The sequence below is a fragment of the Hydra viridissima genome, unplaced genomic scaffold (genome assembly GCF_058129835.1).
Source record: "Hydra viridissima isolate aposymbiotic clone 2 unplaced genomic scaffold, HvirCarnegie_v1 scaffold_15, whole genome shotgun sequence".
NCBI classification, from domain to species: domain Eukaryota; kingdom Metazoa; phylum Cnidaria; class Hydrozoa; order Anthoathecata; family Hydridae; genus Hydra; species Hydra viridissima.
Window position 1 is genome coordinate 4,898,412 of NW_028324314.1, and position 19,749 is coordinate 4,918,160.

At 31.4% G+C, this 19,749-nt stretch overlaps 2 protein-coding genes across 10 annotated transcripts; both read left to right on the top strand.

Moving 5' to 3' along the window:
• Nucleotides 1–1,748: 1,748 nt before the first annotated feature.
• Nucleotides 1,749–13,218, top strand: LOC149878317 (uncharacterized). 9 transcript variants are annotated; one of them, XM_090072986.1, is made up of 7 exons: nucleotides 2,344–2,447; nucleotides 2,816–5,064; nucleotides 6,423–6,625; nucleotides 6,706–6,864; nucleotides 6,952–7,003; nucleotides 7,141–7,395; nucleotides 10,769–13,131. In XM_090072986.1, exons 5-7 carry the CDS (start codon nucleotides 6,952–6,954, stop codon nucleotides 13,033–13,035), a joined length of 2,574 nt encoding a protein of 857 aa, XP_089929112.1. In that variant the 5' UTR covers nucleotides 2,344–2,447; nucleotides 2,816–5,064; nucleotides 6,423–6,625; nucleotides 6,706–6,864; the 3' UTR covers nucleotides 13,036–13,131. The 9 variants fall into 9 exon arrangements, with proteins under 9 accessions (XP_089929108.1, XP_089929110.1, XP_089929111.1 ...); XM_090072982.1 differs by lacking the exon at nucleotides 6,706–6,864 and adding an exon at nucleotides 1,749–1,904 and having other exon boundaries at nucleotides 2,378–2,447; nucleotides 2,816–6,625; XM_090072984.1 differs by lacking the exons at nucleotides 2,816–5,064; nucleotides 6,706–6,864 and adding an exon at nucleotides 1,749–1,904 and having other exon boundaries at nucleotides 2,378–2,447.
• Nucleotides 13,219–16,335: 3,117 nt separating this feature from the next.
• On the top strand, nucleotides 16,336–19,749 carry LOC145193236 (mitochondrial import receptor subunit TOM22 homolog). The gene is made up of 3 exons (XM_090073382.1): nucleotides 16,336–16,420; nucleotides 16,681–16,938; nucleotides 18,447–19,749. Exons 1-3 carry the CDS (start codon nucleotides 16,379–16,381, stop codon nucleotides 18,501–18,503), a joined length of 357 nt encoding a protein of 118 aa, XP_089929508.1. The 5' UTR covers nucleotides 16,336–16,378; the 3' UTR covers nucleotides 18,504–19,749.

The window sequence follows — 19,749 nt, forward strand, 5'->3', positions numbered from 1 at the left end:
AAGAACTTGTTCTTCTTTAAGTTCATATTCTTTAAGAAACTTTTCTACTAAGACCTGGAGAAATTCGCTGGTGTGATTAGTTTTGGCGTCTTTTACTGCCAATGTCTTGGTAACTGCTTCATTTTTTTCAAAAATGAATTAAACATTGATTGCAAAATAGTTCACTCTGTTAAGAAACACAAAGCGTCCCTTGAGACATTCATTAAGTTCTTCTTTTTTTTTAACAGCTTCTTCAATCACTAATTTTCTAATATTCTCTCTCTCCAGAGAAACAAAGTTAATTGAATACTTACAGTCTTTCTGTTTGTGGAGCAACTCTTTGGTGCTTGGTGGTGGCACGCCTAGCTTTCTACTAAGAATATGTAGCACAGTGCCAGACAATTTAAGTCGGGAGTTAGGGGATCATGAAGTTATATAGTTTAAGGGAAGGTAGAGGAGAGCGCAAGGGAGGTGATATATGATTCTCAGTGATAAGCAGCAAAATACCCTATTGCTTATCGCTGTTTTAAAGGCCTAAAAATAACATGTTAAACTCCTTGTCCTCCAGTTGTTGCAAACTACAATTCCCATTGTGTCTAGATATCCTACAGCTTTCAGACCATCCTGGGACTTGTAGTTTTGTAACATCTATAAAATCCTTATGAAAATTATGAAACTTTGAGAGATTTTTTTTAAACCGGAGTCGGAGTCGGTACAATTTTTCCGACTCCGACTCCGACTCCACGACTCCGACTCCGACTCCACAGCCCTGACCCAAACACCCTAACGTAATCAAATACAAAACATATTCCCTAAAGACTAAACATATCTCCGCGCCGAACAAACAACAGTGCTCAACAAACCACCCACCCCCCAACCCCCCTAAACACCGCGCTGCTCATAAACTAAAATTCCAGAAATCCCTACGCTCACAAATAGAGATGCTGGAGACGCTGGAGACGTTGGAGACGCTGGAGAACCCTGTTGTTCCATCGTTAGGATTCATTGAAACGAGTGGTGGGAGTTATAGCATTCCAAACAGCCAATACTGTTACGCCAACTTTAGTTTTTTGTAATTTTCTTATTGCTTTGTTTTTCTATTATGCTCAATAACATTTTAAAATTTAACAAAAAATACTTCATTATGACACCTTGGTGCAAAATTTATTTGAAGACGAATTTTCTTTCAAACACAAAAAAAATTTTTCAAAAAATTATTTGCATCGGTTAAAATCCAAACAATTTGATTTTTTTGCATCAAAAGTCCAAACGTTTTAAGGATTTTTATTCTGCGTTTACTTGTTTACTTATTTGCTGATTTAAACTATAACTTTCGAAATCACAAAGCATTTGAGCGTCATTTTGATGCGACTTAAAATTTGATTTTTTCTAACATTTTAGAAACACCATATCTAACACCAGATATTTCATAAATACCACATATTCAACACCAAATTTTTCATAAAAGGATTTTAGCGACTTAAAACTTGACGCTTTGAGTTGCTACATTAAGATTTTAAAATTATCTTTCTGTATTTTTGTAAAATATAAAACTAAACTAAACAGTTATTTTAAAAAAAAAAATTAAAATTTGTTTCTTTTCTGCGTTTGTTTGTTTTTGTTTTTGCTGTTGTTTTTTTTTGCGGTAATTTTATTCAGTTTGCAACTTTATTTCAGTTTGATTCTTAATGCAACTTTACGACGGTATTTGTAGTGTAATTATTACTTTTTCTTTCTTTAAAACCTTTTGGCGCCAATTAAAAAAACTATTTTTTCGATTGCTAAAAAGATCTCGGCGCTTTAAACACTCGTAAACATTCGCGTAGGCATTCTTCGGTTATTGACATTTAGTAGAAACATTGGGAATTATCATGACATATCAGCCGGCTGTCTCTTATATCATAAGAGTATCATAACATCTCAGGGTAGGAAAGCAAATTTGTAATAAATACTCTTCTTCTTCTTCTGACTTCTCAAAATACGCGCATGCTTGGGGAGCTTAAAAATTAACAACTTTTTTATTAAAAATTAATAATATTTTCGAAAAGTTGTCATTTTAAATAGCTGTAAAAGACTTAACTGAGTTTTATCTTTTTTATACTGCTTTCTTATCTAATTGACAACATATTGTCAATCGACACTTTCACTTTCACTGTTAATAGAAATTTGAATAAAAGTCAAAATAAAAAACGGTCTGCTTACTTTAGTAAAAGTTAAATCAAATATTTTGATGGAGTTTATTTTTCTATTTAGAAAACTCTGTGTGTATGCGCGTGTGTCTATATATCCATACTAATATATATATATATATATATATATATATATATATATATATATATATATATATATATATATATATATATATATATATATGATTTATTCACTTTAAACCATAAAGAAACGAGTCCACAAAGTAAACTTTATCTTGAGTAATGAGAGTAGCTTGTCAAAGATTCACATCGAAGACGGTAAAGTTCATTTTTCGTTTTTATTTTTTAAATTTGAATTTTATTAAAACTGTTTTTTTTTCTTTCATCCAAAAATTTATTGGCTTTTAAATTTGCTTTGAAAAATGGTTTTTGTTTAAAAAATCTAAATATAATATATGTAATACATAATCTACAACTAGCCATCAAACATAGTTGCTTGCAATCATAATCTCTGCTTTTTGTTGGTTAACTAATGCGTTTTGACGTTTGATTATGTTAGATATATAAAAACAATTAACCGGTGAATAGGACTGATTAATCACTTATGGTTGTAAGTGATTAATCAGCCTTGCTATATAAACTATTGAACTTTTTTGATTATTTTAGTTAACAAATTTTATTTCTAGATAATCCCACCCAACACGACTTCATTCTATCTTCCTTGATACCTTGTTTCCGTCACATGTTGAATATCCTGTTGTACCTTTTCTCCGTGCTCCTAACAAGCAGCACCAAGACTTAGGCGCAAAATCATGGTAGTGTAAAGAGCCCAATTTGAGTAACATTCTGCTGGTTATCTTCCAGTAATTGTCTAGCTATTCATCAATTAGTTCATTATATCTTTTGACCTCGTTATTTCCTTCGGAATTAATAACAACATGTTGAATGCAGTTAAGGTTCTTTTCGTTCTTTCATATTTTGTCTTCAAAATCTTCTTACATATTTTGTCTTCAAAACCTTCTTCCAAATTTCATTTATTTTTCTTCAAAACCTTCTTACATATTTTGGCCCAATGAGAATATCAGTTAAAAAATATCTATACCGTGGAGATGGAAGAATTCTTTTGGTTGAAGATTTGACATCGGTGCAACAAAAGAAGTTCAGTATAGATTTACTTCTTTTGCACTTTTAAAATACAAAAAGTCACTATGCAAAAGTAACAGGCATTAAGGGGGTTTGTCGCCTTTTTTCTATTTCTCGACACTGCAACTAACATACTTTACCTGGTACCTCTTAACAGTCCTTTCCGTATTGATTTGCAACAGCCACAAATAACATCCCAAAATATATATCAAAAGCTTGGTAATACTTTGAGTCTCTCCAAATCGCAGTTTTTACTTGCGCAGGTCCACAAACGTAACAAACACAGTTCACTGGTAATTTACGATGTTAATAATCCATTTAAATCATAGTCTATAAAAGTAAAATCTGTCCTGGCAATCTATTGTTCTCCACTATTATTATCTTTCTAATCTTTTTTTATTATCTTTCTTATCTTTTTTTATTATCTTTCTTATCTTTTTAAAAAAAAAACTAGTCACATGATCAATGTTGATGCAAGAAATTTATCTAAATGGCAATTTCTGAAGCGCTTCAGGAGAGTTTGAAGTTAAGTTTGATATTTTAGGAAATTTCGTTTATTACATGTGCAAAACTTGAATACCGAAAGAAGCTTTAAAAAGACACGTAAATTCAGCGCACATAGCGATTAATAATGCATCAAAGAAGAAATACTTATTTAACAATGACATGTTTTCAAACATTTTGTAGGAGCTGTAAAATCTTTATCCTGTGATACTTGTCACCCAAAAGAGATGAAACAAACAATTTAAGAGTATAAGTTTGATTTCAATTGCAATCTGTACAATGAAGTAATCCTGTTGTTGACTGAATCAGATCATCAAGAATTATAAGATATTTTTATCAAAGTTTTATTCAAGTATGTATGTCCATAAGTATATTTTAGACTTTGGCTTTTATAAAAAAACAACAAAACTCTGCTTATAATGAAACAAAAATAATAAACAAAATAAAACCAATAAGTGCATAAGAGCAGATAGATTGCAGTATTTAACTGGTTATGCTATGCACAAATTTATACAGAATTTTACACAAATTTTTAAAATGCTCAAGAAACAAAAATAAATTCAATAATAAATGCGGACGCAATGGAAATATTTCAAAACTTTACAGCAGATACATTAATTGCTTTCCAAAATGTCATCATAAGTTAATTTGATGCTACATTTTTAATAGCAAAATATTTCGTGCTAAGCTGTAAATCAGAAGCTACGCCTCTTAGATAATAAACAGTAACATGAGTTGTAAGTCTAGAAACTAATTAGATTTGTAGTTTATGAAGAAGTTTATACACCAAACATTGTTTTAATGGTATTTTTGTAATCTCTAAGTGTTCAGAGAATTGGAGAGTTTAATACTTTGGCAGATTCCATTTCGTGATAAACAGTTGCAGACTTCATTGTTAATGATAAACAAAATCTAATTATTATCGGATGATATCTTAGCTTTGAAACTGGATTAGAAAAAAAAGATTTTTACAAAAATTTTTATTCGTCATCAATTCTCATCATTTGTAACCATCAGTTATGCTAAATGGTTCAGCTGTTGATTTTGATGCAACTTAACTTATTTTTTCTACTGTTTCTGTCATAATATCAAACATAATATTGTTTGAATGAGTTTTTTCTTTTCTTTTCTGTGCTAACTGCCTAACTTTCTAAGTATTATTTTATGAAAAATGGTTATTCGGAAAAACCTAACCAAAAACAACTCAACATTTTATCACTTGCTCTGTCTTGTACAATGCTGTCGTTTACACATTCTGGCTGCTGTGAATGTTTATGAGATTTTCTAGGTAAGTTTTCAATTGGAACTGCAAGTAAACTTAAAAGTTTTTCTTTTGTTCTATAAAACCCGAAATTTTTATTAATCGTGAACTTTTTTTTGTAAAGTTTATATAAATACTCATATTGATTTTTAATTTGTGAATTTTTTGTTTCTTTATTTAAATACTTATTTAAATAAAGAAACAAAAAAAACTTATTAATTTTAATGTCTTTCGCAAATGCAAAGTTTTCCGGCAGCTACTCAATCTTTCAAATCTATATCTGCAACACGATCTTTAAACAGAGTTTCTTTTCTTCAGTTTGTGTGAAGTTCATCAATTCTTATCAGTAATTGAAATATGCTAACTCCCTTACACATATAAGAGCAAGAAACTCCTCATATAGGGACAAAGCACAGTTTTTTCCTGGCAAATGCTATTGTGAGAAAGCTCAGTTTTTTCCTGGCAAAAATTGTGAGGAAGTAAAATGAGAAAAAATAAAAACGTTTTACTTGACTCAAACGCATAACTTCACCGCTACTCACACCTCACCGCTACTCACACCTCAACGCTACTCAGATTCTTTTCTCATAACTCTCACTCTTCACACAAAGAGAACTCCGACTTCACATAATAGTAATAACTTTGAAAGAACTTTCTTTTATCATCATAAAAAAATAGTAATAACAGCAATGATATCTCAGATTTTAAGATTTTATTCTAAAATATATAAAACTTTTGTTTTGTATCTTCATTGATCACATAACCTAATTTATGGAAATTTAGATTCAATCAAAGACATTACCAGACCAGGGTTTACTTCTATAGACTATGATTATTAGAGGTGCTGTATTTGTGTTACTTTCAAAGAAAGCTTTTCTTAAAGCGAGGTGGAACTCCCATTTGTACCTAAACGTAAAGTAAATATTTTGGCAAATGAAAATCTTGAAACATGCTTCTTGCATCATAGAGAGAGTCCGACTCATTTTTGTGCATTCTTGCCAATATGATACTGATGTATACAAGCTAGCGTTGTATTACAGAAAACTAAAGCAGTTCTTGAGCGTCGTAGATCTTGATTTATAAAGTAGACATGCTTTTTAATAGTTTTATGTTGACGAGATTTTTGTGGGGTCTCCAAGTAAAATTTTCATTAATAAGTTCTCCATAAAATTTGGGTACGATGGCTCTTTTGATTGTTAAGTTTTCTATTTTTAATGATGGAAGAGTTATTTTTTTAATGATGGAAGAGTTATTTTTTTAATGATCGAAGAGTTATTAGTATTTTTCTTTTTTTTTTTCTTGATTAGAATGAAAGAGGATACTTTTTTTCTGCCCTTTATTTTTTTAATATTTTTATGAAAAGTTTTTTACAACGTTTTTTTAAGTTCAACATTAGAAGTTTTGAAGAGGCTTTCGATTGACGTAGTTGAGTAGAACAACTTTGTATTATCTGAATCATTAAATGATCGGAGCATCGGGTCATCGAAACTTTTTGCAAGATCCGATTAATGTAAATTAAGAAAAAAAGTGAACCGAGAATGGAAACTTGAGGAATTTTATAGCGCTGTTTGTAGATGGTTTGTAGATGGTAGGATTTATCCGTTTTTAAACATTCACTTTACATATTACCATTTGATAATTATTTATATACCCTATTGTAAAATATAGGTTCGAGAAGTTTTAAAAAAAAACAGGAAGACTTACAGGTTCGAGTTGCTTAATGAAGGCTCGTTAAGATCGGTGAACTTTTCATTCTTCAAAAATTAGTGGAAGCACATGAACAACTAACCATCGATGAAAGAAAAGATCCCTTTTCTTTAATAAGAGGTTAGTTGTTCATGTGCTATCACTAATTTTTAGGATGATGAATAATCTTTCAATTTTAATGATAATCGATAATCTTTTAATTTTTAGATGGAAAGTCTTTCATTAAAATCCAGTGAAATTGAACTTGATGATACAGAAGGTATTGTGATTCAAAAGAACAATTTACTACATTGTTTACAAAACCATTGTTTATATTTTATATAGGTTTATGCAATATTTTGTTAAGGTTTATGTAATATTTTATATAAGCTTATGCAATGATTTTTTAATATATAGTTGAAAGAATGCCAGAGATTGTCTTTCAATTGCTGGCCGATAAGTTGACATACGACTGGCCAAGAGTGGCAAGGCTGCTTTCGTTTAGTGAATCAGAGATTGAATCCTTATATGAAGATTTTTCCACAACGTACGAGAGAACATTTCAAATGCTAAGTAAATGGCGACGAGCTAACCCTAATAAACAATGGTGCCAACTTAGTGAAATATTATATGGAGTTGGAAGAAAAGACTTGGCAATTGAGTGTGAGAGAAGTAGGTTCTAGTTAAATTATAGGGGAGAAGTTTGTAAGTTGCCAGAGCAAGTGAATTGCCTCAACCATGTCTTCTGCTAATAGTGAGGTGGCGATACTAAAATTTTGTTAGTGAACGCCATAAAATTTTTTTTTTTCACTTTTCATGCTTTGTTGCGAATAGACGCATAACTCACAGCTGTTACAAACACAATGTCAATAAAGAAAATAAATAATACCAAATGGATTTTTAAAAAAAAAAGGGATATTTTGCCAAAGTCCCAAATATTTCAAAAGTTCCCGACGATAAATGATTAAAAGTCGTACGTCGCGTATTGTAAAGAAAAAATGAATCGCTTCTTTGCTCATGCGGAGAAACATAATTGTTTTCAGAAGAACCATTCTAACTCGACTGGGTAAGATTTTCTCATTAAAAGGGATAAGCACGTCGGTAAAATAACGTTAGGGGAGCGCAGAAGCATGGTTGCACTAAGATTTATGGTCAGCGCTGCCCTCCTACCGTTTTACCTGTTTCCTCAAAAGTAGATGCCCTCGAATTTAAAGAAAATAGATGAGTAGGCAAACGAAAACGGTTGGATACAACAGGTCAAAATCATTAGATTCATGTGCGACTACATCCATCACAGTTACTTGTCATTAATATTCCTACTGTACAATAGCAACGCGTCCCAATTATCAGTAAAGGCAGCTGCAAGTGGTGTCACTACACTATTGTTTGCGTCGCATTGTTGACGATGGCTGTAACCACTCAATAATTTGGCGTACATTCCACTTAAAGTGGCCTACAACAAACAGCATAATTTGTGGATGTATGAAAATGTTGGCCATAGAATTGACATTCTTTACATGCTTTTGCTCATAAAAGCTAAATAAAGATTGTAACCGGCTTTAAAGCCAACTATACTATTGTAACACAAATACAAATTCTAAAGGCGTAGATCAAGAAAATGAAGAAGCTGTTGCTTCTGAGAAGCAGTATGGAGAGGAAGACTTGATTTGAGCCATCAACATCTAGCATGTCTGGTGTTAGCAGTTACACCAAAATATTTTCATTGATTATCCCTTTGCAAACAGTGACACTGCAAAAAAACTTTGAATTGCGAATCAAAAGTGAGAGTCTGTAAAAGCGAAGAAAGAATCCACTGCTGAAAAGCGCAGACAAAGTGGGTCATAGAAAAAAGCCGGCAGAAGAAAGCCCCACCATCAATTAATAACAGCGGAGATTTTTACGTTGTTTGCAGCGACAAAATGCTAAACAAACTTATTGTCAAAAATTTATTATGTTAATTTTTTGAGTGCAACATCTTACATGCCAAAGTTTGAAATAGCCGATTTAAAAACTCTCAGGAAATTTACTAAATTGCTTTTATTTTATATTAAATCTACCTGTGTTCTTGAATAAGTTTTTAGCTATGAGGTGTTTTTTCTAACGGCAACTTAAAATTTTAACAATGTCTTAGATTTTTGACGAATTCTTAGCGAAAAAGCTGGCCCCCTAGAAATTTATAAACTTCACCCCTATTTATTATTATTACTACTTTTTAAGATTTGAAAGAGAACAAAAAATAAACGTTAACATTTGAAAGAAAACAAAAAGTTAACTAGGGTTTCTGAATTCTCTGGTTATTTAAAAAACCGGGAACCGGGAAAAATTCACCAAAAAGCGGGATTCTGGGGAAAAAACCCGAAAGTCTTTTAAAAAGATTTATGAATTTATTTATTTTTTTTTAATATAGTATAATAATAATAATATAGTTTTAATATAGTTTTTTTAATATAGTAACTGAGAAAATATGAAACGAAAAATAGCAACAGCAGAAACCAGTGTTGAATCTTGCCGACACAATGCTTCAACACCTAATTTCAGTGGTGCTAAAGAAAACTCGACTTTTTAAGAAGAAAAAAATTATCCTCTGTTAACTTTTGTCTCAACTGACAGGTCTACAAAAGCTTTGCTAACTGCTTTTTGCAAGAAAAGGAAGGTATCAATCATGGCTAACATTGAATTCCATCTTGTAATCTCTTATAAATGTTCTTTTTCATGTTTTAGTTTTACATATTTCTGCAGGACTTCATTTTTAATAGGACTCTTTCTAAATACTTTGACAAGTGAACGCACTTTTTTATAACACGTTCAAGCTCACGCACTTGGTTTTTAAATTTAAACTGAATAATATCAAAGTCATTATTGTATATATTTTCATCGCCATTATCAGTAATATTTGTGTTTTCTTCTTCCATATTATGAACATTTATGGGAGAATAAAGTACATCACACACTGCATGCTGAAGGGCATGAGCATAGTAAAGCTGATGTTCCAATTAAGATAATCGGCCCACGAAAAACAATTAAGTTTATACATCCAGACCAAACTCAGCCAAATGGTTTTTAAGAATGTAAAGACTTTTTACAATCTTGGCATAATCAGGCTGTCAGGACAACTTTCAGCAGAAAATTTACCTAACATCCTAATCGTACCAAGATTGTATTGGCTGTTTTGCTCATGAACATTAATGTTCATGAAGATTCGTAGATTCCGTGAAAAAGTAAACTCATCCAGTGAAATACTGAAACGCTCATTTTCTTCCCAAATCAAGTCAAGTTGATGATCGTCATGTTGCAAATTGAATGAATAGATATTCCATCTTTAGCAGCAAGTTTTTAAAACTTACTTCTGAAACTTTTAAATTTCTTCTAATATGTATGATTCTTTCTTGAAGAATAATGAAATATTTTGTTCAAATTTTCATTTTTTTTTTTTTTTTTTTTAGTTTTTTTTAGAGGTGGTTCTTCGCTTTCGCACTTATTTTCAAAAATTTCATGTTTTGCTTAGGGATGACAAGATGACCCACAAGTAGACCATCCTTTGTAAGCTAAAATCTTACTGCACTTAATTCACTTTGCAATACTGTCTGTCAATCGAATGTAGTATTGCTAAACATAAAAATGATTTTGTCCAAAAGATATTTTAATTCAATCTTCGAAGTGTTTTTTTTTTTACTTACACATTCAGTTGAATACTAATTACACACTAATTATTAAAATGGTTAATTAAAAAATCAACACAAAAATTAAAAACATTGCTTAAAAACAAAACACAACAATTAAAAGGCTAATAAACTTTTTTATCATTTAATTATCGCATAAGGTCACATTTTTGGATCAATTTCCCATTGATTTTTACAAATAAAAAACCATCACCGGAATGGGGTTTTATGACCAATTTTCCGGTTTGTCCCGGTTCCATAATGCCGGTTCCGAAACCCTAGATTAAGCATTAACAATTTTTAACATTTGAAAGAGAACTAAGTTGTTAATAAATTTAATTATTTTATTTATGACCTAATCCACGCTATTCAACATTTAATTCTAGACCTAATACCACGCTATTCAACATTTGGAGTTCAAGGACCATCAGCTACTTTTTTTGCACGAGAAGACGAACTTCTTAAAATCCATAGATGCTTAAGCGAATTTGAATCAATAAAATCGAAAAAGGCATTTTTGGTAGTTACTGGCATGACAGGGATTGGAAAGACCCAGCTCGTTCGCAAGTATACAGAGAATTATCGCAAGCACTATCATAATTTTGTATGGCTAGACGCAGCTCACGGCAAATTAAATACTTCTTTGATAACTCTATGTCATAAATTGGGCATAAATACTAAAGAATCTTACGACGTTTGCCTTTCTACCGAGATTATAATTTCAAAAGTTCATAACTATTTTAAAAAAGATAAGACGTTATACATTTACGATAATGTTGATGATGAAAGTGTTAAGAACTTTGAGAAATATCTATCAAATCTACCGAATTCATTTACATTAGTGACTTCACAATGGAAATGTTGGTCTCCTGAAGCAATAATAATTCAAATTGAACCCTTTTCACCCCAAGATGCATTTTTGTTTTTGAAAAAGTATATAAACACAGAAGACGATGAGAAACTAAGGGAAATAACGGAAATCAAAAGTTATCACCCGCTCGCGCTTTATCAAGCAATACTTTACATAAACAACACACGCGTCTCCCTGCAAGAGTATTTAGACCTATATAAATCTTATCCAGTAGATGTGCTTGAGGAATTTATACACACTGAAACAGAAGCTAAATCAGCAATAGCATCAATCAACATGATTTTAATGAAATTAGAAACAAACAAAGAACTGCTTTCCTTAGAAATTTTATATTGCTTATCTTACTGTGATGGTAAACACATAACAAAAGCATTTGTTAAGCAATTTTCACTTTATTTAAAACAAAATGATCCTTTTAAGATAAATCATGCAATTACTGTATTGACAAACTTTTCGCTCTTGAACAGCTCCACCCCTGAAAATTTTCATTTGGAGAATCTTTCTATGCATGATATAACTCAATTAGCGTGTCAGTATTTTCAAAAACAAAAAGAAATATCACTGGACTATATTAAGAAACTTATTAGTTTCATGAAAGAAAAATTAAATTCCGTAAAAGATCATTATGAATATGGTCTTGATTGGTACAAACATTTCTTACATATGTTTTGGAACAACAAAAAGGAAGTTGCAAGTGAATTTGCCGATTACACTGAAGAAATATTTTGTTTGTTACAGAATAAAGGTCTTTTTGAAGAAATTCTTGCTATTTTGGAAGAAGTTACAAACTTCCAAAAAAGTGAAAACGGAAAAAATCACCCTTCCACTATCGATACAATACATCTTAAAGCAAAATGCATTTATAGTATGGGTAAATATAAAGAAGCTTTTCTAGTATACATTAAAGTAGAAAAGTTACGATTAAAAAGTTTGGGAAAAAATCACCCGTTAACTTTAGATGTAAAACATGACAAGGCTCTTTGTATGGATAGCATGGGTAAATATGAAGGGGCTTTTCAAGTGTACAGTAAAGTTGAAAAGCACTACATTGAAATGTTTGGTATTGACCATCCAACAACATTACAAACAAAACACAACAAAGCAAATTGCTTGATTAATATGGGTAAATACACCAAAGCATATCAAGTATATACTGAAGTTGAAAAACTTAAAGTTGCACTTTTAGGTTGCAACCACCGATCGACATTGGATACAAAACAAAACATGGCTCTTTGCATGGATAAGATGGGTAAATACGAAAAAGCGTTTCAAACATACTGTGAAGTTGAAAAGCTACAAAGTAATTTTTTTGGAAACAGTCATCCATCGACACTACTTACAAAACACAACAAAGCAAATTGCATGATAAACATGGGTAAATATGAAGAAGCATTTCAAGCATACTGTGAAATTGAAAAGTTAAAGGTCGTAGTTTTAGGTAAGAACCACCCATCAACATTGGATACAAAACACAATATAGCACTTTGCATGGAAAAACTTAACAAATTCAAAGAAGCCTTTCATATATTCACTGAAGTAGAAAAACTAAGGGTTAAAATTTTAGGGAACAATCACCCATCCACATTAGATACAAAATATAGAGTAGCATTTTGCATGGATAGCATGGGTAAGCACGAAGAAGCTAATGAAGCATACTCTGAAGTTAAACAATTACGAGCTGCAATGTTACAAACTAATCACTATTCGGGATTAAAAAGAATTCTATGCTGTTATAGATGTTGTATACCAGAAAAAAATGGGCTAGAAGTTAATTCTGCTTAAGCATTTTCTTTCATGGAAATTATTTTCAATGTTATCAGGGAGGTTCAAGTTAAACCGAAGTGTTAACTTTTTATTACTATCAGTTGTTGTTGTTGCTGTTTTCTTTTTTTTTTTTTTTTCTTTTGTATTTTTTAGTTTTAAACTTTTTTTCCAAATATTTCCAATATTTAACTTAAAACAAAACTACTTCCAGGCCTTTTTTTAGAATGTAAATTTAAAACACACTTTTGCACCTAAATTAACCCGCGTCCACATTAAACCTAGATGTAATTTAGTCTCGGCCAGAGTTCACACCAAGCTATATATTATCCTAGGCCATGGAATAAATTGATATGTGAGTTGCCATCGCGAATAAAAAGAAGCAACAAACATTGTTACAATATTCGAAAAGTTCAACCCAATAAATCTTCCTCCTGCTAACATTGTTTCCTTCTGCAAATGGAGCTGATTTTTGGAGTGAAAAATCAATTGTTTTTTATGTGTATAATTTTTCAAAGAAAAGACTAGTTATTCAAAAGCAATTATGACGTGTCTTCCTAAAACTAATATGATTTTTTATAAAGATCTATTTTGATCCTATGCAAAAAAGTTGTATAAGTGTTCATTTTTTGGAATCCTCATCATAACCCAGGCTAACAGTTAACATTGTAATTTTAACAGCAGACTAGTTACTGACTGAGTTATTTGTGGTCTCCTTTTGTCCATTCATAATTTCCACGATGTTCGATTGCTAGTTACATTGGATTTTGGTGTGAGAGATCGACCATTTTAAGTACAATCTTTAAAATTCTTTCCTGTGTAATATTAGTAAACATGGTCAAAAGGTAGAAGAATGAAAGTGTGGCAGAAAAAGCTCTTAAATATTAGCAAAGTATGCGCAAGCCTAGTTGAGCCAACAGTTACAAAATTTTCTTTCGGGCAGCAGCTAAAAGAAAAGCCATTGAAAGATTAATGATCACTTTAAGATCATCAATTTGGCACTGAATAAAAGAGGTTTAAAAATTTTCCATGAAATTTTCCTTGTTTAAGTTGTCTTTTCTGAGTTTTGCTGAACTTCTAATATTCAGCAATTTGGAAAAAGTCACTAATCACCTACCATACTTTGTTCCCAAACTCCTAATAGTGCTTTTATATCAACCTTAAGTGTTAGTACAATCTCTTAGCAGTTCGCATTGAACAAAGCATTTCTAACTTTGCCCAGAGTTTTTAAGAAAATGTCTAAGTAGGAATGCAGTAAGTGAATTTTTAATCGTGCCATGTTTCTGATATTCATCAAGTAAACACCATTAGAATATGCAGAAGAGTTGTGGTTACACAGAAAGTTCTCATAGATTGAACGCCCTTCGAGTTAGAGACAAATATAGATAATATCAATTTGATTATTTACCCACAGTATTATGTAGTGTATAAAGTACATTCAGTAAAGTATAAAGTAAGGTTAAAGTATATTCAGCTCAGTATATAAACGAACCTTCAGTAAAGTATATTCAGTTCAGTAAATGAACCTGTAACAGTGAAAACATGAGTAAGCAAACAAAGTTCTACAAAAATCTGGTCAGCTTTTTATCTCAAAAATTAGATGCGCTGAAAAAAAATGTTTGAAATTAGTGTTCAAAATGTTACTATCATCATAAATGTTACATTGTCATACTTTTCTAATTTGAAAAGGATTTTTTACAGTAAGTTTGTGAATAAATCGAAGAGCAACCATTTTGATTAATATTGTCAAATGTATTCACTTGATATTCGAAACTCGAGTTAGGGCCTGTTTATATGGACAAGTGCTAGCCCGTTTGCTGAGCTAGCCCGTTTGCTGAGCTAGTCCGGAAAACAACCCAGTTTTAAAATTGCGTTTATATGAGTTTTTGCCAAAAAAAAAAAAAAAAAAATGATATCGAGGTCAGCCTGGCTTTTTCTAGCAGGGCTTGCCTCTTTATCGGTAAAATAATAACTTTAAAGATGGCGGCTGGCGACAAAAAAACATTTTAACAGTATGTTTAACTGGTATTATAACACAAATAATGCTTCTTAAAAGCCTAGTTGTGTTATATAAGCTTTACAAACTTAAATTTGATAATTTTTTCAATATTTTTTTTTTACGAAAGCTATCACAACCACTTCAAAAGATGAAACAAGCAAGAGAGAGGTGCCTTAAAAGAAAAAATCGTAGTTGCTAGTTTAAATTTATAACTTTACGCGGAAGCTTTCAAATTTAAAAAATGTAAGAGTTTATACGCATGCGTACAAATTTATATAAGAAATTAACCAGCCCGTTTGCCACTGATCTCTATAATAACTGGATAGCGCATCTCTAATATCAAAATTGACGCCAAAATCGCCATATTGGAAAGCCCCAGAACGCTGAAATCTGATACTGTGTATTTAAAGCCATTAGTCGAAAAACAGAACTTAAAGCTTGCGGGATTTAAACTTTTGGGGCTTTCCAATATGGCGATTTTGGTGTCAAAAAATTAGAAGTTTTGCTCGGAGTTGCGCTATCCAGTTATTATAGAGATCACTGCCGTTTGCCGAGATTTCGGCAGAAAACAATGAGATCTCGCTATCCGGACTAGCTCGTTTAGTCATATAAACGCAAAATAAAATTAAAATATTGATGACGTCGATATCTCGGTAAACGGGCTGGCTCGGCAAACAAGCCCGCCCGCTTTCCATATAAACTGGCCCTTAGAGATAAGTTCAAGCAGTAATCGAGTAAAAACTCGAATGAGTAAGTTAGTAAAACCTCGAGTGAGCAATTGAATTTATTAGACTCAAAATAATTTTTAAGACAAAAATAAACCTTTTTTAATAAACTGCTCGGAGATTTGATTGCATGGACTTTTTCGTGTGAATTCATAAATTACTAGTAAAAATTATTATATCAACTAAATCATAATAATAATTATTAATATAATGGTGTACCAACACATATTCAATAAATAATTTTAATCCACGTTATAAATACTCGAACGGAATTTTGGCGCTTGTAAGCAACACTAAAAAAACTTGAGGCTAAAAAAGACTTGAGACTACGTACTTGACGACACAAAAGCTAATAGCTTTTCTTAAGTAAAAAACAAAGCTAAAGTTTCACACAAATACCGGTACTCGAACATTGGTTAACTCGAACTTTTATTATCTCAAACTGTGTTTCTTCGGTCCCTTGAAAACTCAAATGTGGAAAAAACCGTTTAAATAGAGCATTCGTTAAGTCGAATCATTTCCTTTGCCCCTTAAAGGTTCGATTACCGGGATTTAACTGAAATTTTTGTACGATATATTTCCGGCAACCGTCACATATTCCCTATATTTTCTCACTTCAAAGCTTCGTAAGTGCACATGTATGATGGCCGGTTACTCTAGAAATGAACTAAAACAAATAGAGGTAAGTTTTTGCAACTTATCTTTTAAAGTAATTTATGTGTATTTATGTAAGTTTGGAGAAGCATATTTTTTTAAATTATCAAGCTATATAAAATCTTTCGTAGCACTTTAATACTGACATTATAAGAAAAATAACTAAATATTTTATTTGAGTTATTTTTTGTACATTTTAAAGAATTTTTAATGCTTCTGGTGTTATCTAATTTTATATAAAAAAATTTTCAGGAATCTTTTTTTAAATTTTTTACAAATATTTTTTAGAACATTGGCGACGAAGATATTGAAGATGAAACATTATATGAGAGGTTGTGGGGTCTAACAGAAATGTTTCCTGAAACTGTACGTAACTGCACAAACAAGATCACACAGTTGTCATACAAAGGTGTAGTCAAAGCTTATAAGTTTTCACGGTCAGCAATGTGGGTTTGTGGCACTTCTTTTGTTGTTTTAGCTCTTCCTGTATTGTTCGAAATAGAACGAGTACAAACTGAAGAAGCAGCATTGATGCAACAACGCCAGGTTAGTTTTAACAATTATACATTAACTAATTCATAAATGCATATATTTGTCAAAGTTTCCCTTAAAAGTGGTCACAATTCAGATTTTTTGGCTGCCTTATTTTATGTTATGTTCTGTTTAGACTGGTTTCTAAAATATGCAGTGTTTTCAGCTTTTGCATTAATAATGAAAATTTTTTTTAGCAATAATAGCCATATTATTTTTATAATCTTTAAGAAATAAGAATTTGATAATTCATTTTTTTAAGCAAAATACTGTAGCAAAGTCGTACTGTTTTAGAATATATTTTATTTCATTTAAAGAACAGTCTAATTCATTTTTTCTTTCTGATCTCTTTTCTCTTTTACTCTATTGCCATCAAATTAATTTCAGTTTGTAATTTGAGGGTAAGAGTGTCAGATTTTTCCCAGAGATGGTTTAAAATACTTCTAAAGTTTTACTTTAAAATTTCTGGCTTACCCAGTATAACCATCCCTGAAAGTGAAAGTTGTTTTTCAGAATTTTTCTTAAGAATTGTAACAATTTTTTTAACATGCTTTTTTAGTAATGCATTATTTTTGTATTAAAATTTGACTAAATTTAACTCATTGATCAGTTAGTTTTCTTGTCGTCTTTCAATCCAAGTAAAGAATTGAGCAATGTATAAGCATTATTTCTTTTAGTGGATTAGTTCTCTGATTTTTTCTCATTCCTGTATTAACTGCATTGGTATCAATATAAATTCTCTGATTTTATGCATCGTTGATTTGGAGAGCCCTTCTTAGAAAATGTCTACATTTTCTGAAAATAGTTTTTGAAAATTATTTTTAGAGTTTTTTATGAATTTACTTTTCAACTTATAGAGCAAAACTCTACCTTTACTAGAAAATCTGTCTGTATAAGATCTGATATAAATCTGTATTGATTCATTATATTCAGGTGATCTATTGATTGATTGATTAAAAATCTTCAGAAGGAGAAAAAGTTATTGATTCAGTAAAAATCTCAGGCTCATTTTGTGTTTTCCTCAATCTTGTCTTTTAAAAGTTTTTTATATCTTTATCTGATTTTCCAAACCTTTTGGCATCCTATTAAATAAGTTAGAAAGGTTTGTTTTGAATAAATCCCAGTTTTTTTGTTCATCTAAAGTCTTCAAATTGTTTCACTAGCTCAAAAGAATGTTGTTGTTTTTTTTAATTTTATGAACCTGGATCATTAATTGGCTATTTATTGATCTCATAAGCTTATTAGCAATTATTTTTTTCTCTTTGGTTTTGTATCTCACATGTATCTCACAATATCTCGTTATATTTGTTGTGCTCCTGTTCATCAAATGTCTTTCAATTTGACAGATCCCTAGAGTAATGAAAACAGCTCATTTCGATCGAAAAACTGGCTTGTGTTTTGATTTGAATGATTTTTTTGCCCGAATTTTAACGAGTATTGTTTTTTATCTAGAAAAAGGTGGCGTGCGCTTTTAACACAACTTTGTAAAATGTAAGTAGGTTGAAACGTTTTTCTGTTTTTAGATACTCTTGGGCCCTGGAGGTGGTGCCGGTCAGCAAGGAATGCAAACCAGACGATAACAAAATTAAAACTAACTTAATGTTTTTTTAATGCAAGTTATCTAGTGTAAAAGCACTTTGATGTATACTTATGAATTCCCACAAATCTAGTCTTAAAGGAATTTTCCAGGTTTTGTGGGAAATAAAATTAAATATTTTTATTTCACAGTTGTTTGGCTTATAATCTCCAATAACTTTCATCTTCAATTAAAAGGGCGACCAACAATTTAATGTAAAGATAGTTTAGATTCGTAATATTTTACCGGCAACGTTCAGAACCGCCTTAAACCTGTCCAGAACTTTTTCCCAGAGAGGGTCAAAGGTTACAGCGAAAACTCCAATCGCTAAAATGTTAATCGCATCGTTTTAGGTTGGTATATATAATCGGGTGCAGAGTCGTGGAGTCCGAGTTGGAGCTCATTAAAATATTATATGTCCTGTCAAGTCCAAAGCACAAGTGTCAAACTCAAGCTCTCCAGTTGTTACAAAACTGCAAGTCCTAGGATGCGCTGATAGCTGTAGGATACCCAGACATAATTGGAGTTGTAGTCTGCAACAACTGGAGGGCAAGGAGTTTGACATGTTAGTTTAAGACCTTTAAAACAGTGATAAACAATAGGGTATTTGTTGCTTATCACTGAGAATCATAAATCACCTCCCTTGTGCTCTCCTCTACTATCCCTTAAATTAGTAACTTCATGATGCCCCAACCCCCGACTTAAACTGTATGATACTGTGCTACATATTCTTTGTAAAAGCTAGGTGTGCCACCACCAAGCACAAAAGAGCTACTTGATAAAACAGAAAGACTAAGTATTCAATTAACTTTGCATTACAAAAACTCTAAGTATTCAATTTTGTTTCTCTAGAGAGAGAGTATTAGATAATTAACGATTGAAGAAGCTGTTAACCAAAAAGAAGAACTCAATCTCTCGAGGGACGCTTTGTGTTTCTTAACAGGGTGAACTATTTTGCAATCAATGTCCGATTTGTTTTTGAAACATATGAAGCAGTTACCAAGACATAGGCAGTAAAGGACATCAAAGCTAATCACACAAGCGAATTTCTCCAGGCCTTGGCGGAAAAGATTCTTCAAGAATATGAACTTAAAGAAGAACAAGTTCTTTCTGTCCAACTGAAAATATTTCAAACGTGATTTTGACAAATTCATAATTTCATTAGTGACTGCATTTGAGTTTATTACATAACAAGAGTTCAGAAAAGTTGTTTGTTCAGATATTGTTTTTAATAAATATTGTTTAAGGCA